The sequence below is a fragment of the Pseudopipra pipra genome, chromosome 22 (assembly GCF_036250125.1).
Source record: "Pseudopipra pipra isolate bDixPip1 chromosome 22, bDixPip1.hap1, whole genome shotgun sequence".
NCBI lineage: Eukaryota > Metazoa > Chordata > Aves > Passeriformes > Pipridae > Pseudopipra > Pseudopipra pipra.
Genome location: NC_087570.1, coordinates 6097913 through 6116836, shown reverse-complemented (window position 1 = coordinate 6116836; position 18924 = coordinate 6097913). Strand labels below are relative to the sequence as shown.

Genomic DNA, 18924 nt, shown 5'->3' with positions numbered 1-18924 from the left:
AAGCCATGTCTGTTCCTACTCCCCAGAGTCTCAGAGCATTGATAGAGAAGTGAACTGAAATCAAAGTGCCTGGAAAAACAAGGATTCAGGGAGGAAGATCACATTTTGGTTGGAGCAAAGAGTGGGTTTTTTTGCATGGTGAGAACATGCACAGAAATGTGCCCATGGCCAGAGAAGGAGCCACACACCAGCAAGTTCCATCCTCTTTTCATCTCTCTGAGCAGAGAAGGCAAAGATTTCACTACAGCTTTTGTTCCCTTTGCAAAGCCTCAATAAACCTTTGCCTCTAGATATGAAAAGCCCTTTTCCACACCAGGCACAGCTTGCCCTCATCTCTCATTTCAGCTACTGCCCCACTCAGACCTACCTTGACTTCCCTGTGCTCCTCAGATCCAGTTCGTCCTCCTGCCTCAGCTCTTCCCAAGTCTCTCAGCCATATCCTACTTCACCCAAACCTGTCCTAGCAACTTTGCCTTTCTCACCACCCATCCCTCCACCTCTCCTGAAGAGCTCTATTGCTCTTCAAGGTGCTCCTGTGTGATGTTCACACCTCTCAGTGGTGGAACTGTATCGATGGATCCAGCAGTCATCTCTCCTCTAAAGCATCTAGAGTCAAGGAGCCTTTGCTCCTGAGACCCTGCAGAGCCCCAGGATTTCCAGGTTCCCCTTCCCACACCCCAGAAGTGTCACATCAAAGAGCACAAGCTTTGGTTTGGACCCTGTTTGGAGTTTGCTGCTAATTTTTGGTCTGCATGCAGTGGTGTTTGGCTCCTGCTTGTTCCTGGAATAAATGCTCATTGCATTTCTCTTAAATGATTGGAGACATCCAATTTTAATCTTTTATTCATAATCTTCTTTCAGCTCAGATATAGAAAAAAACATGTAAATTCAAAACCTGCGAGAATTGAAAATTTCATAAGTGCTGCTGACCCTTCACTGGCAGCTCTGAATGTGAGAGAAATAAAGGAATTGTAATGAGGAACCTCATCTTTTGATAACAGGTTTAGAGGAGCCAGGCGTTAAATGGGGCTTCATCCCTCCCTGCTGTGTGTCCATGCAGGGTGCAGTCGGTCCTGCTGGGCAGGGAGAGTAATCCTGCTGCTCCTGCCTCTGTCATCTCCTGCATCTCCATCTCCTCCTGCCTCTCTGTCCTCTGTATCTCCATCTCCTCCCCTCTGCACTGAGATGTGAGCTCACCTGGTGACTTTGGGACATGCTGTTGCATCTCCAGCCTCAAGTCCCATCAGTCACCAAAGCACATCCATCCAAAATGTTTCTGTCTTCCCACATTCCCTCAGCTCCTCTCCAGGCATGAAGACCATTGCTCCCCACTGCCTCTCCTCCCTAGAATCAGGGAGTCATAAAATGCTGCAGTATCCTGAGTAGGGAGGGACTCACAGGGATTATCGAGTCCAACCCCTGGACCTGCACAGCCCCAACAGTCCCACCATGTCTTCAAGAGCATTGTCCAAATGCTCCTTGAGCTCTGTGACCCTTGGGGCCGTGCCCACTGCCCTGGGGAGCCTGTTCAGTGCCCAACCACCCTCTGGGGGAAGGAACTTTTCCGGATATCCAACCTAAACCTCCCCTGGCGAGCTTCACTCCATTCCCTTGAATCCTTGATCACCCATCATTTGCACAGTTCTGTGCTTGGGAAGAGCATGTTACCTGCTGTTACCTGCTCAATGCCACCCCTCTGCTCCCTCTGTCCCAATTCCTGCTCCCTGCAAGGGTCACTTTTCAGGACATCTTCAGAATGTGGGGAGGAAATGAGACACAGGATGAGTAATAACAAATCTTTAAGAATAAGTGACTCTGGGGTCAGGTAGACACCAATGAGCGCTGGGAATGATTTCACCTTCTCTCAGGATCAGCAAAATGAAAATAACATGTCATAGCTGGGATTTGAGATCAACAAATTCCAAAGCTTTTACCCTTTTCACAAGTTCCCCATGTGGTGTGCAACCCCTTGGTCTTTTTATCTCAGCAAATCATTTCTTGCTTGTTTTTTTTACTTCCAGGGATAAGCAGGACAGGTTTAGGGGAATGTTCCCAGCTTTGCATTCGGAATTCTTTCTGGCACTTGCAGATTGCCTGCAATTCCCTTCCAGAAGGATCAGCATAAGCAGGAGATGCAGTAACTGCGCACTGGGATTTTCCAAAACACAACTGTCAGGAGTTTTCGCCCAGGAAATTTGAGAGGCTCTGTTGTTTGACTGGATGTTGGGGATTTTTGACAGCCCTCTCAGAAAAGCAGGTGTAACTGTGCCTGGGCCCCACAAACTGCTGAGGCATGAGGATCCTGCTCCCATTCTGCAAAACCTCACATCCCAGGCTCCGTGGGCTGGGACACAGGTCCCTGAGGGGCTGGGCTGTCGGGGGATCCCCTGGCATTCCCCTCTGAGTGAGATGCTTTAGGCTGCATCCCATGGACTGACGGGACTGCCCTGGATGCACATCATATAACTGGAGGTTAAGCCAAGCTGCTTAGTCCAGGTTCCCTTTCACGCCCAAAGGAGAGAGGAAGGCACCTTCACAGGCAGGAGATGAAATCCATTCCTTTCCTCCTTTTACTGTCACAGCAGGTGGCTGCAACAAGGGATCCCTTCTAATCTGAGACCTGCCTTTCTGCTCTGAATCCTGCCCCATATTCCCAGCCCTGCAGCAGAAGTCAGGGTTGCTGCAGTCCTGGCTCATCCCTCCCCGAGCCTGGCTTGCTTGAGGTGGGGAGACACTGTCCTGATGGCAGAGCAGGAAATCCTGTCACTCTGGGATGAGCTGTGCTGCTATCTCACTCCTTGATCGTGGTTTCCAAGGTGTGACCTATGGGGTACTTCAGAACCCACGCAGAACTTAACCCATAATCCTTCCAAGGGTTAAAGCAGCAGCTGGGGCTGATATTTCTATCTTACATCGGATTATCCTGAGTAATTTACTTGGACATGATGCTAAACGACTGTGCTAAAAGCAGAGAGAGAAGGTGTTTTGGGAATACAGCCTTCCTTGGCAGACTGAGCTGGTGTGTGATCAGACAGGAACCATATCAGTGAATCCGAAGGCGAGTTCACCATCTGTTCCCGCCGACCGCGGAGCACGTCTGACCCTGCAAACCTGCGCGGGGCTGGCACCGGGGCTGGGGCGGGCAGCTCCGTGCAGGGCTCTGCCGGTGCTCTGCAGGTCCAGACTGCCACCTCCAGGCACACAGAGCTCGCAGAGCCTCGCCTGCTGATGGCACAGCCCGGGCAGCTGGAAAGAAAACGCTTCAGAGATGAGTTATTGGAAGCTCGGGGTAATGCTGGGTGTGGGTAGAAAGGAAAAGCTGTTTTACCAGGGAAGGACCAGCTCCCGGTGGTGCAAGCTGGAATAAAAGTCTCTTGGAAGGAGGAGTGAAAATCCTGAGGGCTCTTTTGACACAGGAAAGGGTTGGTTTGCTGGCATATATGAGCCAGGGTGTCCATCATCTCTCCTGGGGTGGAAGAGTTTGCCTCTTGACCGGCCCCTTCCCCCAGAGAGGTTCCCTAAGTTCCTCTGCTGAACTGGTTCCTCCCTCAGCCATCAGGGTCCCTGTCCCCAGCCTGGCCAGATGGGACACCCCCATGTACAGTTAGGCTCAGCTTTGGGGACAGAGCAGTGCAGGAGCTCTGAAAACACGGCCCTGTGTACTGGAGAAGTGTCCCCAATGATGGGCCTTTGCCAGAACTGTAATTTCATGGCAATATCTTTAAAAATGACACACCATTGCCTCGTCTTCCTGGGGGCTGTGAGCAGGGTGATGCCCTGGGCATGGTCCTCATGGTCTGTGGTTGCTGTGGGCCCCTACCCACACACCAGCATGGCTGAGGGCCACTGCCCCTGCCCAAACCTGCTGGGAGGAGCCAGGCACCAGCACTGATCCTTCCACAGATCAAATGTTTGGGTATGAGAAATGTAAGAAAACCTGGTGCATTCTGCACAACGTGGATAATGCCTTTATCAATAACTGAAACAAGGTAGTGAAACATGTGCCCTGGGTGAACTGTGACAGGCCTCAGCACTTCCAGTCTGCCCCACTGTGCCCAGTGCCTGCTGGACCATGAGCAAGGTGTGATGTGGTTGCTGTCCCTGTCTGCAGGACGTGGTAGGAGTCTGAGCAGAACCTGTACAGGCGTGAGGAGGGCTGGGACCAGGTGACCTTCAGAGGTTCCTTCCAACCATATTTGTCACAGAATGGTTTGGATTGGAAGGGACCTTAAAGCTCAGCTCATTCCAACCCCCCTGCCATGGGCAGGGACACCTTCCACTAGTCCAGGTTGCTCCAAGCCCTGTCCAACCTGGCCTTGGACACTTCCAGGGATGGGGCAGCCACAGGGGGAAAGGAGAAGGGATGGGGTTGTAGGGATGGGAAATGTAAGTAGTGAAATGGGGTGGGTGAAGGGGACAGCACAGGGGAGACTGCCCAGGAGCAGCTTGTCCAGCCTGGAAGCTAATGCTTCTGGAAAGGGGCACCAGAGAGAAGGGTGGAATGGGAGACTGGCAGGAAGGAAGCTCTGGATGGGCTGTCAGGATAACCTGATAGAGAGACAGTGAAGGAAGGGCCTGGGAGGACCCAGCTGCACAGTGCCATGGGCAGCCAGGCTGGCCTTTCCCCGTAGCCAGGGTGGGAAGCAGAGCTGGGCCTTGGAATGGTCACCTCCATCCTCAAAGGGTTGCAAAGGCTGTGAGCACCTGAGCAGGCAGTGACATGTTTTGAACCAAACCCTAACTCTAACCTACCCTGTGCTGTGGTGGTCTTTTGGCTTTATATGGCAAGAAAAACATGCTCCTTTCCTGAAAATGTCCTGCAATTCATATGCTGATTGCCAGGCTCATTCACTGGAGGGCAGCTGGAACAGTCAAACACCCACAGGAAGGATCCTGCAAGCCCACCTACACAATACTTCAGCTCAGACTTTAGGGGATGAGGACAGAGGTTTTACTGGTTTGGTTGGGGTTTTTTTTCCTTCTTTTTAAAAAATTTCTGCATTTCCAGAATAAGGTAAACCTGGGTCTGGGAAAACCTGCAAGAGACCCCCGAGGTTCAGAGGAGCCTTTGCATGCAAGATATCCTGTGCTTGCATCATCTCCTGCATGAGATGCTCCCAGATAGCAATGACTTGGTGGGTTTGGAGAGTCTTCTCCCCACCCCAGCAAGCCTACAAACCAGCCTCCTGTCGCTCACCTGTCCCTGTGGGCCCACCCCACGGATACTCCTGCTTCCCAGGGAAGCATCCTTCACATGTGGGAGGCTTTCTGGGGTGAGGAAGGTGGTGGCTGGCTGAGCATCCCAGTGCTGGCCCCCTTGAAGCAGCCAGGGTGTCCTCTATTCTCCCTGCAAGTGGTGGTAGCTCTGCACAGACCAGGACAATAACAGGCAAGGAGACGGATTGTGGGAAGAAGGATTTTTATTGTCCAGGAGGAAGTGCACACTGAACATAAAAGGCAAACCCTGCCCTGCCATCCCTGCAGCCTAGAGCAGCCCAGTGACCCCATGCTGCAGGATCTGACTCATGAACCACCCGGAAAGGGGCCATCTGGCAGCTCCCAGCCTCAGATCCTGCAGCCCACCTGGCCAGGGTTGCCCAGCAAACCCCCAAGGACACAGGTCTGTGGCACTGGTCTGACCTCTGCTCTCACCAGTGTGTCCATGACGGACTCACCCTCCAGGGAGTCCCAAATGTTGGGAAGGGAGGACACGGCCAGCACCCACCACCCTGTGCTGCAGGGCTTGGGCTGACCCTCTGTCCCTCTGCTGTCACTCTGTCCAGCTGTGGGGAGGGCCTGGGACAGGGTTGAGTGCAGGACATAGGGTGCAATAGAAATGAAACAACACATTGCATCTTGTCCCCCGTTACAAAAAGCTTCCATAGGAAGAAGTAAAGTGCCCGCCATAGTCAGAGAATCCATCAGGACATAAGAGCCCTGCATGGAAAGCCAAGCCAGCCCTGGAAAGGCCAGTTTAGCCAGGATTATTGCAGCTGAGAAATGGCTTTAACCCGCCCCCCACCCCCCTTGTGCCCAAACAGCCCTGGGAGGAACAGCCAAGTCCTACCACTACCTGCATTGGGTTTGCTGTGCCAGTGCTAAGGACAGGGTGCTGTGGGCCAGGCTGGATCCTGGCAGTGATTGTGGCTCCCCTCCAGCCCTTCTCCTCTCCAGCCCCCACTCCCCAGCCACATCCCCAGCAGATTTTTTTTGCAGTGAGTTCAGCCCCACAACTGAGGCTTCTGTGCTTTGAGACCATTTTTGTGTACTTAACTTCCTATTTCAGTAAAACAGTTCCCAAACCCATAGAAAATTGTATTTACACCCAAAAAAAACCTTTCCCAGCCCACAGCCTGCCCCTCTCCCCAGTTCATCTGCAGCTCTGCAGCCAGCTCAGCCTCTTGGACCAGCTCCACATATCTTCAGAGGCATCAGGCAAGCTTGCCCAAAGAGATACTCCTGTGGGGAAGAGGAGGGATGTGGAGGACCCTCCACCCTCCCACTCACTGGGGTCACCAGATGGGTAGTGGTGGAGATCCTCTGTGCCCAGAGCCCCTGTCCCCAGGCACAGGACTCTGCAGCTGGAAATCCTGGCAGGACCCCTCTCTGCAGGTGACCTGGCAGCCCTGGGCACAGGCAGCCTTGTGGCATCACAGCTCTTGGATTTCTCTGGGGCAATATAAAACCAGAGAAGAGTTTGGTAGAAGTTTCTCTGTCTCTCCATCGTGTAAGATGGGAGCACAGTCTCCCACTCCTCTCTGTTCTAGAGGAGGCCAGGATGGTTCTGCTGGTGGAGAAACCTGAGCTTGTGGCCCTAGAAAATGTGTCTGGGCTGCCCTGGTTGGTTGTGCTGGATCCAGGGAGAAGCTGTCCTGGTGGGTTGAAGAGGGAGAGTGTCCTGCTGCACCCTGGGGAATTCTTGAGGATCCAGGCAGCAGGCCCTGGACAACTCTCCTCCACGCTGGGAAGTCTCCTCTGAAGGCAGAGCCAGCTGTTCCTGGCACTGCCACCTTGTACTCTGTCCCCTGCCCTCCTGTGCTTGGCAGAGATGGACTGTGAAGTCACCTGAAGGCTGGTGCAGTTCAGGACGTCCAGGCTGGAGTACACTGGGAGGTACTGGGAGGCTGTGTGGCAGCCTGTGAAGCCCTGCTCAGTTCAGAGATCCAAGGAGCTGTGTGCCATGGCAAGCCCAGTCCCACTCCTCCTGGTATTGCTGATGTGTCTGATATCCCTCCACCTGCGGGTGTAGCTGGGACCATCCTGCTGTGTGAAGGGGTTTCCACCCGTCCTGAACAGTTGTGTGGAGACCCCCAGTCCCACAGGGACATAGTAGAGAGGCATGACATGTCCCTAGCCCACTTGGAAGGCTGCTCCCTCCTTCAGACGGGGGAAGGAGGCAGCAGGACCACCGAGGTATCTGGAATGCCATGTTTCCACCCATGCTGAAATCAGAGATGCTGGCAGGGTTCCAGCTCCTGGTCTGGTGCCCCTTTTCCCGCTCACTACCCTGCTGCCCCTTTGCCAGGGTAAGTGTTAAGGAATGCCCAACGTGTGTCTGCGGAGCTGGTGATCAGAGATGTCTCCTGGGGCCATTTGTGTTCAGCAGCTGGGATCTCATGGCCTGGATGCTGCTCAAGATCTTCTTCTGGTGGCCCATCATGGTGATGCCCAGACTCCGAACATCCCTGGAGAACAAAGACACTGCCAGACAAAGACACCTGGGCCAGGCCCCATGCAGACAACTGCACCCCATGGACCAGTCCCTGGCTCCTCTCCCCTCGCCCATCAGCACAAGGCTGGTCCTGCTGAGGGTCCACGGGCATCCTCCCAGACAGAGAGGTTGCCATTCCCTTGGGTGCATCCTCCTGACAGGGCCACTGTGACAGCCCTGGGGGGAGCAGGAGCAGGAGGGGGATCACTCCTGACAGGCTGGTAGGTGACAAGATCGATGCTCTGAAATTGGATTCAGTTTTAGTGAGATGCCCTCAGATAACCCAGTCAGAAAGACGGATGAATGATGAGCCTTCCACACTCAAAAAGCTTCCCTGATGTGCATGAGAAACAAGGATCACTATCAGCTCAATCCCACAGCAGAGGCCCTGTGTACAGCCCCCAATTGATGCACATGACAGCCCCTCTGTCTGTCTTCCCTTTCCTTGCCTCCTTCTCCACCTGCCACACCTCGACCAAGGTGTGCACTGGCATGTCTTTCCTGAGCCACAGGGACCACCATCCAGCAGCTCCAAGCCTTTTGACAGGGAACAAGTCTCCTTAGAGGCAGAAGAGGTTGTTGCCTGTTACTAATGGTAACAGCAAGGGATGGGGGATGTAAGGCTGGGGTAGGAGCAGGTATAGTTGCCTTCTTTTCTGATACTACTTGGATGTTCCATCCTGGAAACTCCCCAGACAGGTGGGAGATCAAGCTCCTTACAGCAGGAGGAGGAGGATAGTGAGACACATCTTCGCCTGCCCTCCTTCCTTAACCCAGCCTTGGTCATGTGTCAAAGACCTTCCGCTTCCCCTGAGGCCTGGACGGTGCCTCCCTGCCTGGCTGCACCGTGCAGGGAGCCAGTCCTGTGCAGGGGGGGTCTCAAAAAGCTCCAAGGTAACTCCCAGCTCCATCTGTTTCCTGGTGATCCCAGAGAAGCTGTGTACTATGGCACAGCCACGCTCTGGTCCAGAAATGCCTTTTGCAGGGGAATTGAAGGTGAGAAGCACAAGGAGTCAGCAACCTCCTGCCTGTCCCTGCTGTGACCAGGAGGTTGGGTTGAGCGACCTCCCGAAGCACCCAAATTACCCATGGGCCTCTGGTGACATTGGAGAGCCACAGGAGGTGACTTGGTGCTCACACCCTCCCAGTGCAACTCCCACACCTTCTCTTGAAGCTCAGCATGGCCTTGGACATTGTCCCAGGTCTCAACACCATTTCCATAGGGGTGTGGTGAGGGACCAGGGACCAACCAGAGCAAGCCAGCCGAGGCAGAACGGTCACTGTTTGGGGCTAGTGGGTCAGTGCAGGGACACTCAAGCAGTGCTGTTTGCTCTCTGGCACTCACTCGATGTTCATGCGCATCACCATGCCCAGGGAGGAGTACCCGGCCATGGCAAAGTTGTCCCGGTAGTGCCCCAGCCGGATGGAGTCCAGCCAGTCCTCCACAGTCAAGCAGCTGCTCAGGTCGAGGAGACCCCTGTCCGAGTGGGTTTGGGTGAACCTGGGAGCAGGACAGAAGGGGTTAGACCAGGAGGTGTTGGTCTGAACTGACCAGGCTGTGAGGTCCAACTGAATGCACCTGAAGAATCACTAAGACTGGAAAAGCCCTCTAAGATCATCGAGTCCAACCATTAACTCAGCACTGCCGTCTTTGCCACTAAACCATGGACCCAAGGGCCACATCCACACATCTTTTAAGTCCCTCCAGAGATGGTGACTCTACCACTGGCCTGGGCAGCCTGTGCCAGTGCCTGACCACCCTTTCCATGAAGGAATTCTCCTCAATATCCAATACAAACCTCCCCTGACACAACCTGAGGCTGTTTCCTCTTGACCTGTCACTTGTTCCCTGGGAAAAGAGCCTGACTCCCACCTGGCTCCACTCTCCTGTCAAGGAGTTGGAGAAAGCGAGAAGGTCCCTCCTGAGCCTCCTTTCCTTCAGGCTGAGCCCCTCCAGCTCCCTCAGCCACTCCTCATCTGACTGACTCTTCAGGCCCCTTCCCAGCTCCCTCACCCTCCTCTTGACATGCTCCATCCCTTCAATGTCTGTCTTGTCACGAGGGGCCCAAAACTGACCCTGGGATTTGAGGTGCCTCATTAGTGCCCAGCATGGGGGGACAGTCACTGCCTTGGTCTCCTGGCCACACTGTGGCTAGTACAAGCCAGGTGCCACTGGCCTTCTTGGCCAGTTGGGCACACATCCTGCAGGGCAGGACAGAGAGAGCCCTCGCAGGCTGCTAAGGGCAGAGCATGGGCACTGCTGCACATACTTGACCTCGGCATGGGGATGCCACAGTTGGGAGCAAGGCAGTGAAGTGCAGGAAGCTTCCCACTGCCCACCACAACCTGTGCCCTGGGCCCTGTGCGTGTCCGTGGCCTCAAGGGAAGCCATTAGTGCCAGAGCTGAGCTGAAACATCCCTTATCCCCACAACACACCTGCTCTGCCCTCACCTGTTGACGGTGGCCGTGCACTTGAGGTTGTCGGGGTTGCGGATCAGCTTGTCCAGGACGCAGACGATCTGGGAGAAGCGCGGCCTCTCGCCGCGGTCCTTCTGCCAGCAGTCCAGCATGAGCTGATGCAGGGTGGTGGGGCAGCCCATGGGGGCAGGCAGGCGGTAGCCTTCCTCCACGGAGTTAATGACCTGCAAGGAAGCCACACAAACCGCAGTGGAGCTGCACCCTGCCCCAGCCCCCCCAGATGGGAAGACCCCTGATGCCTGAGCTGCTGGGGCCGTCACACAGGGAGCAGAGCTAAAGCCTTCATGCTCAACGACAGGGAATTGTTCTGTGCAGGAAATCACTGCTATGGCAGCAGAGCTATTTAGAGGTCCAGTGGCCTAAAAATATTGCAGCTTCCCTCCAGCAGACAAGCCACAAGGGCTGGACTCACACTTGGTTGTTCTACAGCCACTCTTCAGCACGGCTGGAAGAAACCCTGCTTGAAGGAATTGTGTGGAGGAGGTAGTGTAAGCCACTGCATTCATGCCCTGCTGTCACCAAAGCCACTTTTAAAATAATAAAAACACTAGGAAAAGTGGGGGCTCTCAGGACTCCCAAAGCAGGGAGAAGCTTACAGTCCCCACAGGTAAAAAAAAAAAAAAAAAAAGGAGTCCTGTGGTTCTTCAGAGTCAAAATACTCGTTTTATTGCCTCCTTTTGGAAATTTTGAGCCCAGGTTGTACTCAGGATTATAATTTAGATTATAACAGATTTTATGCTACTCTTGAGGTGAGAGTGGCCTCACAGAACTCAGACAAGCCCAAAACCTACAGCTGGGTGGTGCCAGCCTGAGGCTCTCAGCAGCCTCACCTGGGCAGTGGAAGAGATGGACCCTCGGCACCGGGACTGGTAGGATCATGCAGTGGGACTGCAGTGATCCCAGGGAAGCCCTGACTCCTTCCAGGGACTGGGAAACTTGGCACAACATGCGCCGAATCTCTCCAGCCAGCATAAAAGGCTCGTCCAGAGCAGCAGGCAGGGCTGGGGATACCCATGGTGCACACAGCCAGGATGGCAGGAGCCTCCCTGCCACATTCATACCAGGGGCTTGAGTCAGCGTCCCCAGGCAATGGGCAGGATTGGAAAGGGCCAGCACGCAGGTTTGGTCACTCGGGTCACCTTGCCAACAGCAGCCAGGAGCCACGGGGCTGCAGGGAGGGACAGCGCTCTGACGTCCCCACAGAGGGGACAAGCACACTGTGCACAGCCCTGCAGGGATGTCAGGAGAGGCAAGAGCTGACCTTTGGGCCCCTTTTGCCCAGCCCCGTGCTGGGCTGGCCCGGGGCAGGGCCGGAGGAGGGGCAGGGTCCCCGCGCCGCCCTGCGCCCACTCACGTCCCGGTTGGTCATGTTCCAGTAGGGCCGCTCGCCGTAGGCCAGCACCTCCCACATGACGATGCCGTAGCTCCACACGTCGCTGGCCGAGGAGAACTTGCGGTAGGCGATGGCCTCCGGAGCCGTCCAGCGGATGGGGATCTTCCCCCCCTGGAAAACCAAGCAACGGTGGAGGCTCAGAGCAGGCAGTGCTCAGCATCCCGACCTCTGCAGCCAGGACAGCAAAAAGCTGGGGTGGTGTCTTCCAGAAAGGACTGAGAAGGACAACCCATACGAGAGAAGCCTAGAGGTGTAAGTGAAGGATGACCTCAAGGTGTTTCCAGCAGAGCAAGGAGGACACCTGTACCTATTTTACAAAGTCTTCCTGCACTCAGTGCTCAAGTTATAGGAATTCAAAGTGAGGAAGTGGACCCCAGGGCTACCAGAGCGTGCAAGCACGGATCTGACGTTGGGTGTGGGCAGAGAGCCTGACTTGAGCAGACAAGGAAAGGGATGGAATGTGCTCCTTGTTCCTCCTTGCTTTGGCAGGCAAGCACTGAAGAGGATGGTGTGTTGAGCTGAAGGACAGTGCTGACAAAAATCAGCAATATATGGACTAAGAATACACTTAAGCTGGAAATGTGGTTACCAGCCACCCGAAGAGGAAAGCTGTGGAGTAGGGAACATTGGGTGGTTCCCAGAGCACGTGGGGCAGGAATGGTATGTCACCCACCAGAGGTGTGCCAGGGGAGCACACTAATTCTTTTCACGGCCAAAGAAGAGTAAAAAGAGCTCTTTCTATTTAATGTAATTTATGTATTTCATGAAAATGTATTTGATTTTGCTTCCATTGACCTCCCATGGAGGAGCACATCTGGCTCCAGAGCTGTCGGGTGGGTCAGAAAAATCTCAAAACGGCTTCACAGACACAAGTGTCCTACATAAAATCACAGGTTGCAAAACCAATTCCCACTTTTCCCACATCCATGAATGAGGCAGAGTCACATGTTAAAACTAGTGTGTGGCCACAATACTGAAGAGTGGACCAGGACAATAACCTATGGAGCAATGGCTCTAGGATAGCTGAGGAGTGGATGGAGCTGCACAGTCTTGGGAAGGACTCCAACAGGGACATGTAGGCCACATGTGCCCATAGGAGCAGCTGGCCAAGGATGTTTTATCAACTCCCTGCCCTCACATCCTGCTTCTCTGTTCCCTGCACACTCATTCTGGGATGTCCCTGTGTGAAGGACAATGCATTACGGCTCCGAAGCTCTTTGAGTTCGAGCTGAGTTGAGTTTGAGCTCTTTGGCCCAAACGCCAGCACAGAGGTGACACTGCCATTTCTGCCCTACCTATTTTGACCTGAGAGTCCCTAACTTTTCCATCTGTCAGGGCAATAACAGCCAGCAAGGACCAACACAGGGAGCCACCCACCGTGGTGGTGTAGGCAGCGTCGGGGTCGTCCTCCAGGATGCGGGAGAGGCCGAAGTCGGACACTTTGCAGACCAGGTTGCTGTTGACCAGGATGTTTCGGGCAGCCAGGTCCCGGTGCACGTAGCCCAGGTCCGACAGGTACCTCATGCCCGCTCCGATGCCACGCAACATCCCCACCAGCTGGATGATGGTGAACTGCCCGTCGTGTTTCTGGAAAGGGAAAAAAACCCCCCAGTTTCATTTGTGGTTTTCGCCGGCACCCTGTTGCTGCTGCTGTCGTTAAACCAGCCCCCCCAGTGCCTCTCATCTTTGGCTTAGTACCTCCTCTGAGCCCAGCACCTCCCACCTGTCCCCTGCCCATTTCCTGCCCTCTCAGTGCCTCCGACGTGCTCAGGCAGTTGTCCCTGCCTTTCCAGTGCCACTCCAGGGAGCCAGACGTGATGCCTGGAGCCTGTGTCTGCTGGAGAGGTGAGAGCCCAGCACACACAGCTCTCCCACAGGGTTTGCAGTGGCTGTGAGGCCGAGGACAAGGAATCAGCCTTTCCTCCAGCCGCTCAGCCCAGGGGGATGTGCAGTGAATAAAAACACAGCCTTGCTCCTTACCCTGAGGAAGGTGTCTAGCGAGCCGTTCTCCATGTATTCAGTAACAATCATTACCAATTTGCCTGCAGAAGACAAGGGAGGTCAAGTTAGCAGAGAAGTCACCTTCCTCTGGGAAGCCAAGTGACAAGTTTTTACTGGGAGAGATGTGAATCCAGGCCTGTGGGTCTCATGCAGCCCCTCAGAGTGGTCTCACCCCTGCATTGGGCACCACTGGCAAAACAGTGGGGATGTGGCAGTAACCCAGTCAGGTACCCCCTTCCTCCAGGTGCTATTGATGTGGATAGGTCAGCTTTGTTATCCTGCTGAAATTTGCATACCATTAGCATAACGCTTTGCATTAGAATGTGTCTTTTTGAAGGAGGACTTTCAAATTATGATTCAATACAGGCAGACTTTAAAATAAACGCTATTGAGTAGGACATCTCCCAAACCAATAACCCTGACCTGGAGCACACTGAGGAGAGAGGTGTGGAACCACCACTGGGAAGTTTGTCCTGTAAGAGATGGCACAGGGGCGGGGTGGAGGGCACCTCAGGTAAATGGATATCTGAAAAGCCACTGGGGCAGCTGAGGGATGGAGTGCACCTAAAGTGAGCCCTGACCCACATCCCTCAGGTTGCCCACAGGGAGATACATCCCAGCTCTGCCCCACCATCCCTTCCAGCCACCTACTCCTGGTCACCACCCCTTCCAGGTGGATGACGTTGGGGTGGTCGAACTGTGCCATGATGCTGGCCTCGCTCAGGAAGTCCCGTCTCTGCTTCTCTGTGTAGCCTGCCTTTAGTGCCTTGATGGCCACGGGAATCTCCCTCTTCCCTGGCAGCTTCAGGCGGCCATAGCACACCTCTCCAGACTCCCCTGCAAGACAAGGGAAGGTGAGGGCACGGAGAGCTCCTCAGCTTCTCGCACTCACTTACCAACACCTTGAACCATCCAGTCTACCAGCACACTCACAGCCCCTCTGGATTTCACTGTGGATTTCAATCCCCTCCAACCCCTCCAGGACTCAGTCCTCTGAAAGAATTGCCCAATGCTGGAAGGGTGGGAACATCAGAAATCACCTCTGTCTGCTGCCTTTTCCTAAAGGGGCCAAGAGCAGTGATTACAGTAGCACTTGCTTTATTGCTTTTAATGAACAAATGTGGGAGTCTCAGAGCAGCAAGGATGACCCCCATCCAGGCTTCCTCATGCAGCTCTGGGTTAAGTCCTTGGGGTGCTGCTAGTGAAGTTCCAGCTCCATCTCTGCCCCATGCTTCCCTGCAAGCCCTGTTCCTATGCAAAACTCCCTTTTGTTCTGAAAATTCACCATTTCACTTACAGTTTCGTTTGCATCTTGTCACCCCAGGTTTCAAAGCAGGGTGGCACGTTGGAGCACCCACATGGGCCAGGCTGAACCATCTGCTGTGCCAGCCTGAGCCGTCGGTGCCACACCTGCTGACAAGCAGCCCCCTGGCACCAGGCTGCTTCCAGTGGGTTCATTTCACGCACCAAAACCCCACTCTGTCCATGGTTTTGGTATCACAAGGGTAAGGAGCAGGTGAAGCCCCCTAGCTGAGCACTGCTGTGGTCCCAGTAGGCCACGGGCACGGCACAACCTCAGACCATGAATTTCCCTGGGCAGATGTGATGCAAAGAGGCAGCTGGGCCCCGGGACTCACCAGACCCAATGACCTTCTCGATCTTGATCCGGGAGGCCTCTATTTCACGGGTGAACTCGTGCACGGCCTGGCAGGGGTCCTCGTAGGCGTGGGGATCCACGTAGAACTTGGACTCAGGGAACTTCACTGCCAGGTTTCAAAGGGGAGAGAGGAGAACAGCTCTCTCAGGCAGCCCCACGGGAAGGAGGGGTGATGGGCAGGGGCAGGATTTCAAGGGTCAACAGGCTGAGGGGTCACAGGGGTGCAGCCCAAGGAATCCTAAGTCACTCTCTGGCACAGCAGTCTCCTCAGAGCAGCCCAGGACCTGGCTTCCCAAGTGTTCTCCATGTGATTGTCCCTCTCCATCAGCCCCTCCACCCCCATCCCTGCTGTCTGGGATGATCCTGCTTCAGTCTCATGGCACACTGTTCAACCCTTCAACCCCATTACCAGGACACCCCTGAAATCAGAGCCCCTCTCAGTTCTCCTAAGACATGTTCACAGAAGCAGGCAGGAGTCAAAACCCTTCCCCCTGGAAACCACAGCAATATCAGGGGGTAATAGCCCACCTCTGTGCCCACCCACAAGGCTGGAGTTCTTCACAAGAAGGGTCCTACCTTGCCCATTCTGATAATGCATCTTCTCCTCATCAGAGTCCTGGAAAGCCTTGCTGTACCCACAGTGCCTGCCACAGGGGGGACAAGGGTCAGAAGAGATGCCCCTGTCCCTCACTCCCACAGGCATCCCAAAGGCAGGGTGAAAGGCAGTGCATGCCAGGGCTGTGGGCAGCCCAGGAGGAGCTGCATCCCTGTGTCTTGCTGGACTGACACTTTGGCCTGGATTGAGGTACTTTCCAGGTGCTCTCCAAGGCTTGGCAGTGCTTAAAGCTGCAGTCCTTTTGGGCTGTATGCCTGGGCTCCACATGCCTGGCTCAGCCATGCAGCACAGAATTCCTTAGATCTGTCTGATGGCAAAAAGCTCTCTCCCCTCCTGACCTACCTCCAGCCCATCCAGTCAGCCCTTGTACTGGTAGTAGTACTGGTACTGGTATTGTTATTGCTAGTGCCACTGATAATCCATATATTATATATATTATAGTGTATATATACTAATTTATTGCTATTCTGCCTGCTGGCATTAGAGGAAGATCTGGAAACTGGCTCTGCTGCAGGGAAAGCAGTGACCCCTAAATGAAGTCTCTTGGCTGCTTATTAACCCCTGACCTGTGGATGCTCTGCACAAACCGAAAGGAGAAAAGTTGTGCTCAAGTTCTCCCATCCCTCCTGTCCCTCTCTGGCCTCCAGGAAACTTTTACCTCTTCTTGCAGATCAGGACCACCAGCAAGGCGACGAGGCCAGTGATGAGCGTCAGGCAGATCCAGACAATCGTCATCGTGTCGTAGCGGAGGGACACTGGGAGAAGCAGGGCAGGAAGGAGGTGAGCTGGGGTAGGGAATGCTCTGCTGAGCTCAGAAAGGTACCTACCACAGTGGGGTCATGGTCTTCAAAGATAAAACACTATCCCTATCCATTCCCAGCTTTCGGTCTCTCTCAGCATATGGGGACCATTTACACACGGGGAAACTAAGCAGAGATCTAAGAAAGCCACGGTGACACAGCAAATCAGCACAGAGAGGAGCTTGATGCCCCAGGACTTTTCCAGGTTTTCCCTGCCCTAACTGCTATGTCCTTCCTCCCTCTCCTTTCTAGTGTATATGCACAGAATCACAGAATCCTTGAGTTTGGAAAAGACCTCTAAGATCACCGAGTCCAACCATTAACCCAGCACTGTCAAGCCCATCACTAAACCTTGTCCCCAGGTGCCACATCCACATGCCTTTTAAACACTTCCAAGGCATGGTGACTCCACCAGTGCCCTGGGCAGTCTGTTCCAGTGGCTGACCACCCTTTCAGTGAAGAAATGTTTCCTAATATACAATCTAAACCTGAGGAGGGCAACCTCAAGCAATCCCTTCAGGCTGAAGTGCCTCCAGGCTCCCTGCTCGTGTGACAGAGGAACAATGGTCATGGAGAAGGGCATCACCATCCTCCATGCTCCCTGCCCCACACTTCCCACACGCCAAAACTGCACACACTCACCTGGCTTCCCTGTTTCCACCTCCACAGTCTGGCTGAACCTCCCGCAGCCGGCCGAGGTGCGAGCCCGGACCTGGAAGATGTAGCGGGTCGCAGGCTTGAGCCCAGAGATGGTGGCAGTGGTGCTCTTGGATTTCAGAGTGGAATAGCTCTGCATTTCCTTGTCCTGGGGGGAAAAAAAGCAACGCCAAAAACCTCGCTGCATCAGCCCAGCGACCACAAAGCCTTCCAAAGAAGCCTCTTGTGCGAGGCTGGCGGGCGGCAGGGACGGGTCTGCAGCAGCAGGCTCAGCGTTACCTTCTCGTAGTACTTGATCTCGTACTCCAGGATGATGCCATTGGGCTGGTCTGGCTCTTGCCACAGCAAGGTGACACTGTTCTGGCCCGTGCTCTCCTGATGCACCACCACCACCTGCGACGGGGCTGGGGAGGCAGACACAGCACGTTAGGTGTCTGCTGAGGGGGTACTGGGGAGGGGTGGGACAGAAGGAGACAGCAGCAGGGAAGGGTGGAACTGGAGCCCCAGGCAGGACCCCTGGTTTAAACCAGGTGTCTGGTTTAATTAAAGCCATGTGGAGACAAGTGCTGTGATGGGAGCTGAAAACAGGCTTTTCCTTGCTTCAGCTCCTCGATCTCCTTCTCATGGAGTAAGTAGCTCTGAGGAGATGAGAGGAGGGCACTGTCCCAGCACAGGCAGGAGGGGACACTGGTGCTTTGTTGTGATCTGGAGCCAGAAAGGAGAAGGGGCAGTGGGGTTGGAGATCATGGAGGTCTCTACCAGGACCCTGATCCCTCTTGTCCCACATGGGGTAACAGGAGAGGGGCGGGCAAGAGAGAATGGGGAGATGATAAATGCCCAGAGGGGTGGTCAGGGTCTAAGCACGAGCCTAAAGGTGTCCTGGGTGTGCTTTTCTGCCCTGGGACACTTGTCACCTTCCCAGGCCTGAGCTGGGAGCCTGTGAATCAGTTCTTGAAACTGCCATGCCCCAACTGGAGCTGTCACAGCTGGAGGAACCAACTCACCAGCCTCTTTTCCCACTGGAAAATTTCCCACTGGAAGTTCCCCAGAGAGTGCAGTGGCTGCTGTGATGGCCAGGTGCAGCCATTGGGTCCAACTCACTGGAAGGGGTGAGGCACCTCTTGTGTGCTGAACTGATGGGGGGAAATGGGATGTGGCAGCTCTAGGGAAGACAGAACTGTTGTGGCTGTGGCTGCAGTACAGGGGTGTCATTGGAGCAGCACAGAGACTAAAAGAGGCCACAGGGGCTGCAGCAGCAGTGGGGTACCCAGGGACTGAAAAGCAGCAGTTTCAGCTCACTTCTGCCTCCTCTGAGAAGCAGAAAAGGCTGTTGGTGCACAGTACCCTGGGCAGATGGGACAGGGTGGGATGGTGGGAATTAGTTAAACTCCATGGGCACATGCAATTGCTCCAAACAGCCCCGGGGCATCTGTGCTGCATCTGCCTCAGCCTTGCTCAGCCATCGGGGCTGGAGGATCAGGGTGACCAGCACCCAGCAGGGGCAGCACCCCCGTGCAGTGCATCAGGGGTTCCTCAGCCACCCTGGAACACAGGGGTGCTCTGCCATGGGCAGCAGCTGGAGCACTGCCCAGCACGGCAGACAAACTACC

The 18924-nt window shown here is 54.6% G+C and overlaps 1 protein-coding gene and 1 long non-coding RNA gene across 2 annotated transcripts in view; both read right to left on the bottom strand.

Moving 5' to 3' along the window:
* The window catches only part of LOC135425922 (uncharacterized), a 337473-nt gene that overhangs the window by 44498 nt on the left and 274051 nt on the right, over positions 1–18924 (bottom strand). The window lies entirely within an intron of this gene.
* EPHA8 (EPH receptor A8) overlaps positions 5403–18924 on the bottom strand; it is a 49837-nt gene continuing 36315 nt past the window's right edge. Inside the window, exons 6-17 of the mRNA XM_064678697.1 lie at positions 17594–17718; positions 17300–17462; positions 16516–16612; positions 15818–15885; positions 15222–15347; positions 14236–14421; positions 13564–13625; positions 12961–13170; positions 11545–11694; positions 10164–10354; positions 9057–9212; positions 5403–7685 (exon numbers count right to left, since the gene is read on the bottom strand). Of these exons, the coding sequence (XP_064534767.1) occupies positions 7571–7685; positions 9057–9212; positions 10164–10354; positions 11545–11694; positions 12961–13170; positions 13564–13625; positions 14236–14421; positions 15222–15347; positions 15818–15885; positions 16516–16612; positions 17300–17462; positions 17594–17718 (1649 nt within the window). The 3' untranslated portion in view covers positions 5403–7570. The remainder of the gene's footprint in view (positions 7686–9056; positions 9213–10163; positions 10355–11544; positions 11695–12960; positions 13171–13563; positions 13626–14235; positions 14422–15221; positions 15348–15817; positions 15886–16515; positions 16613–17299; positions 17463–17593; positions 17719–18924) is intronic.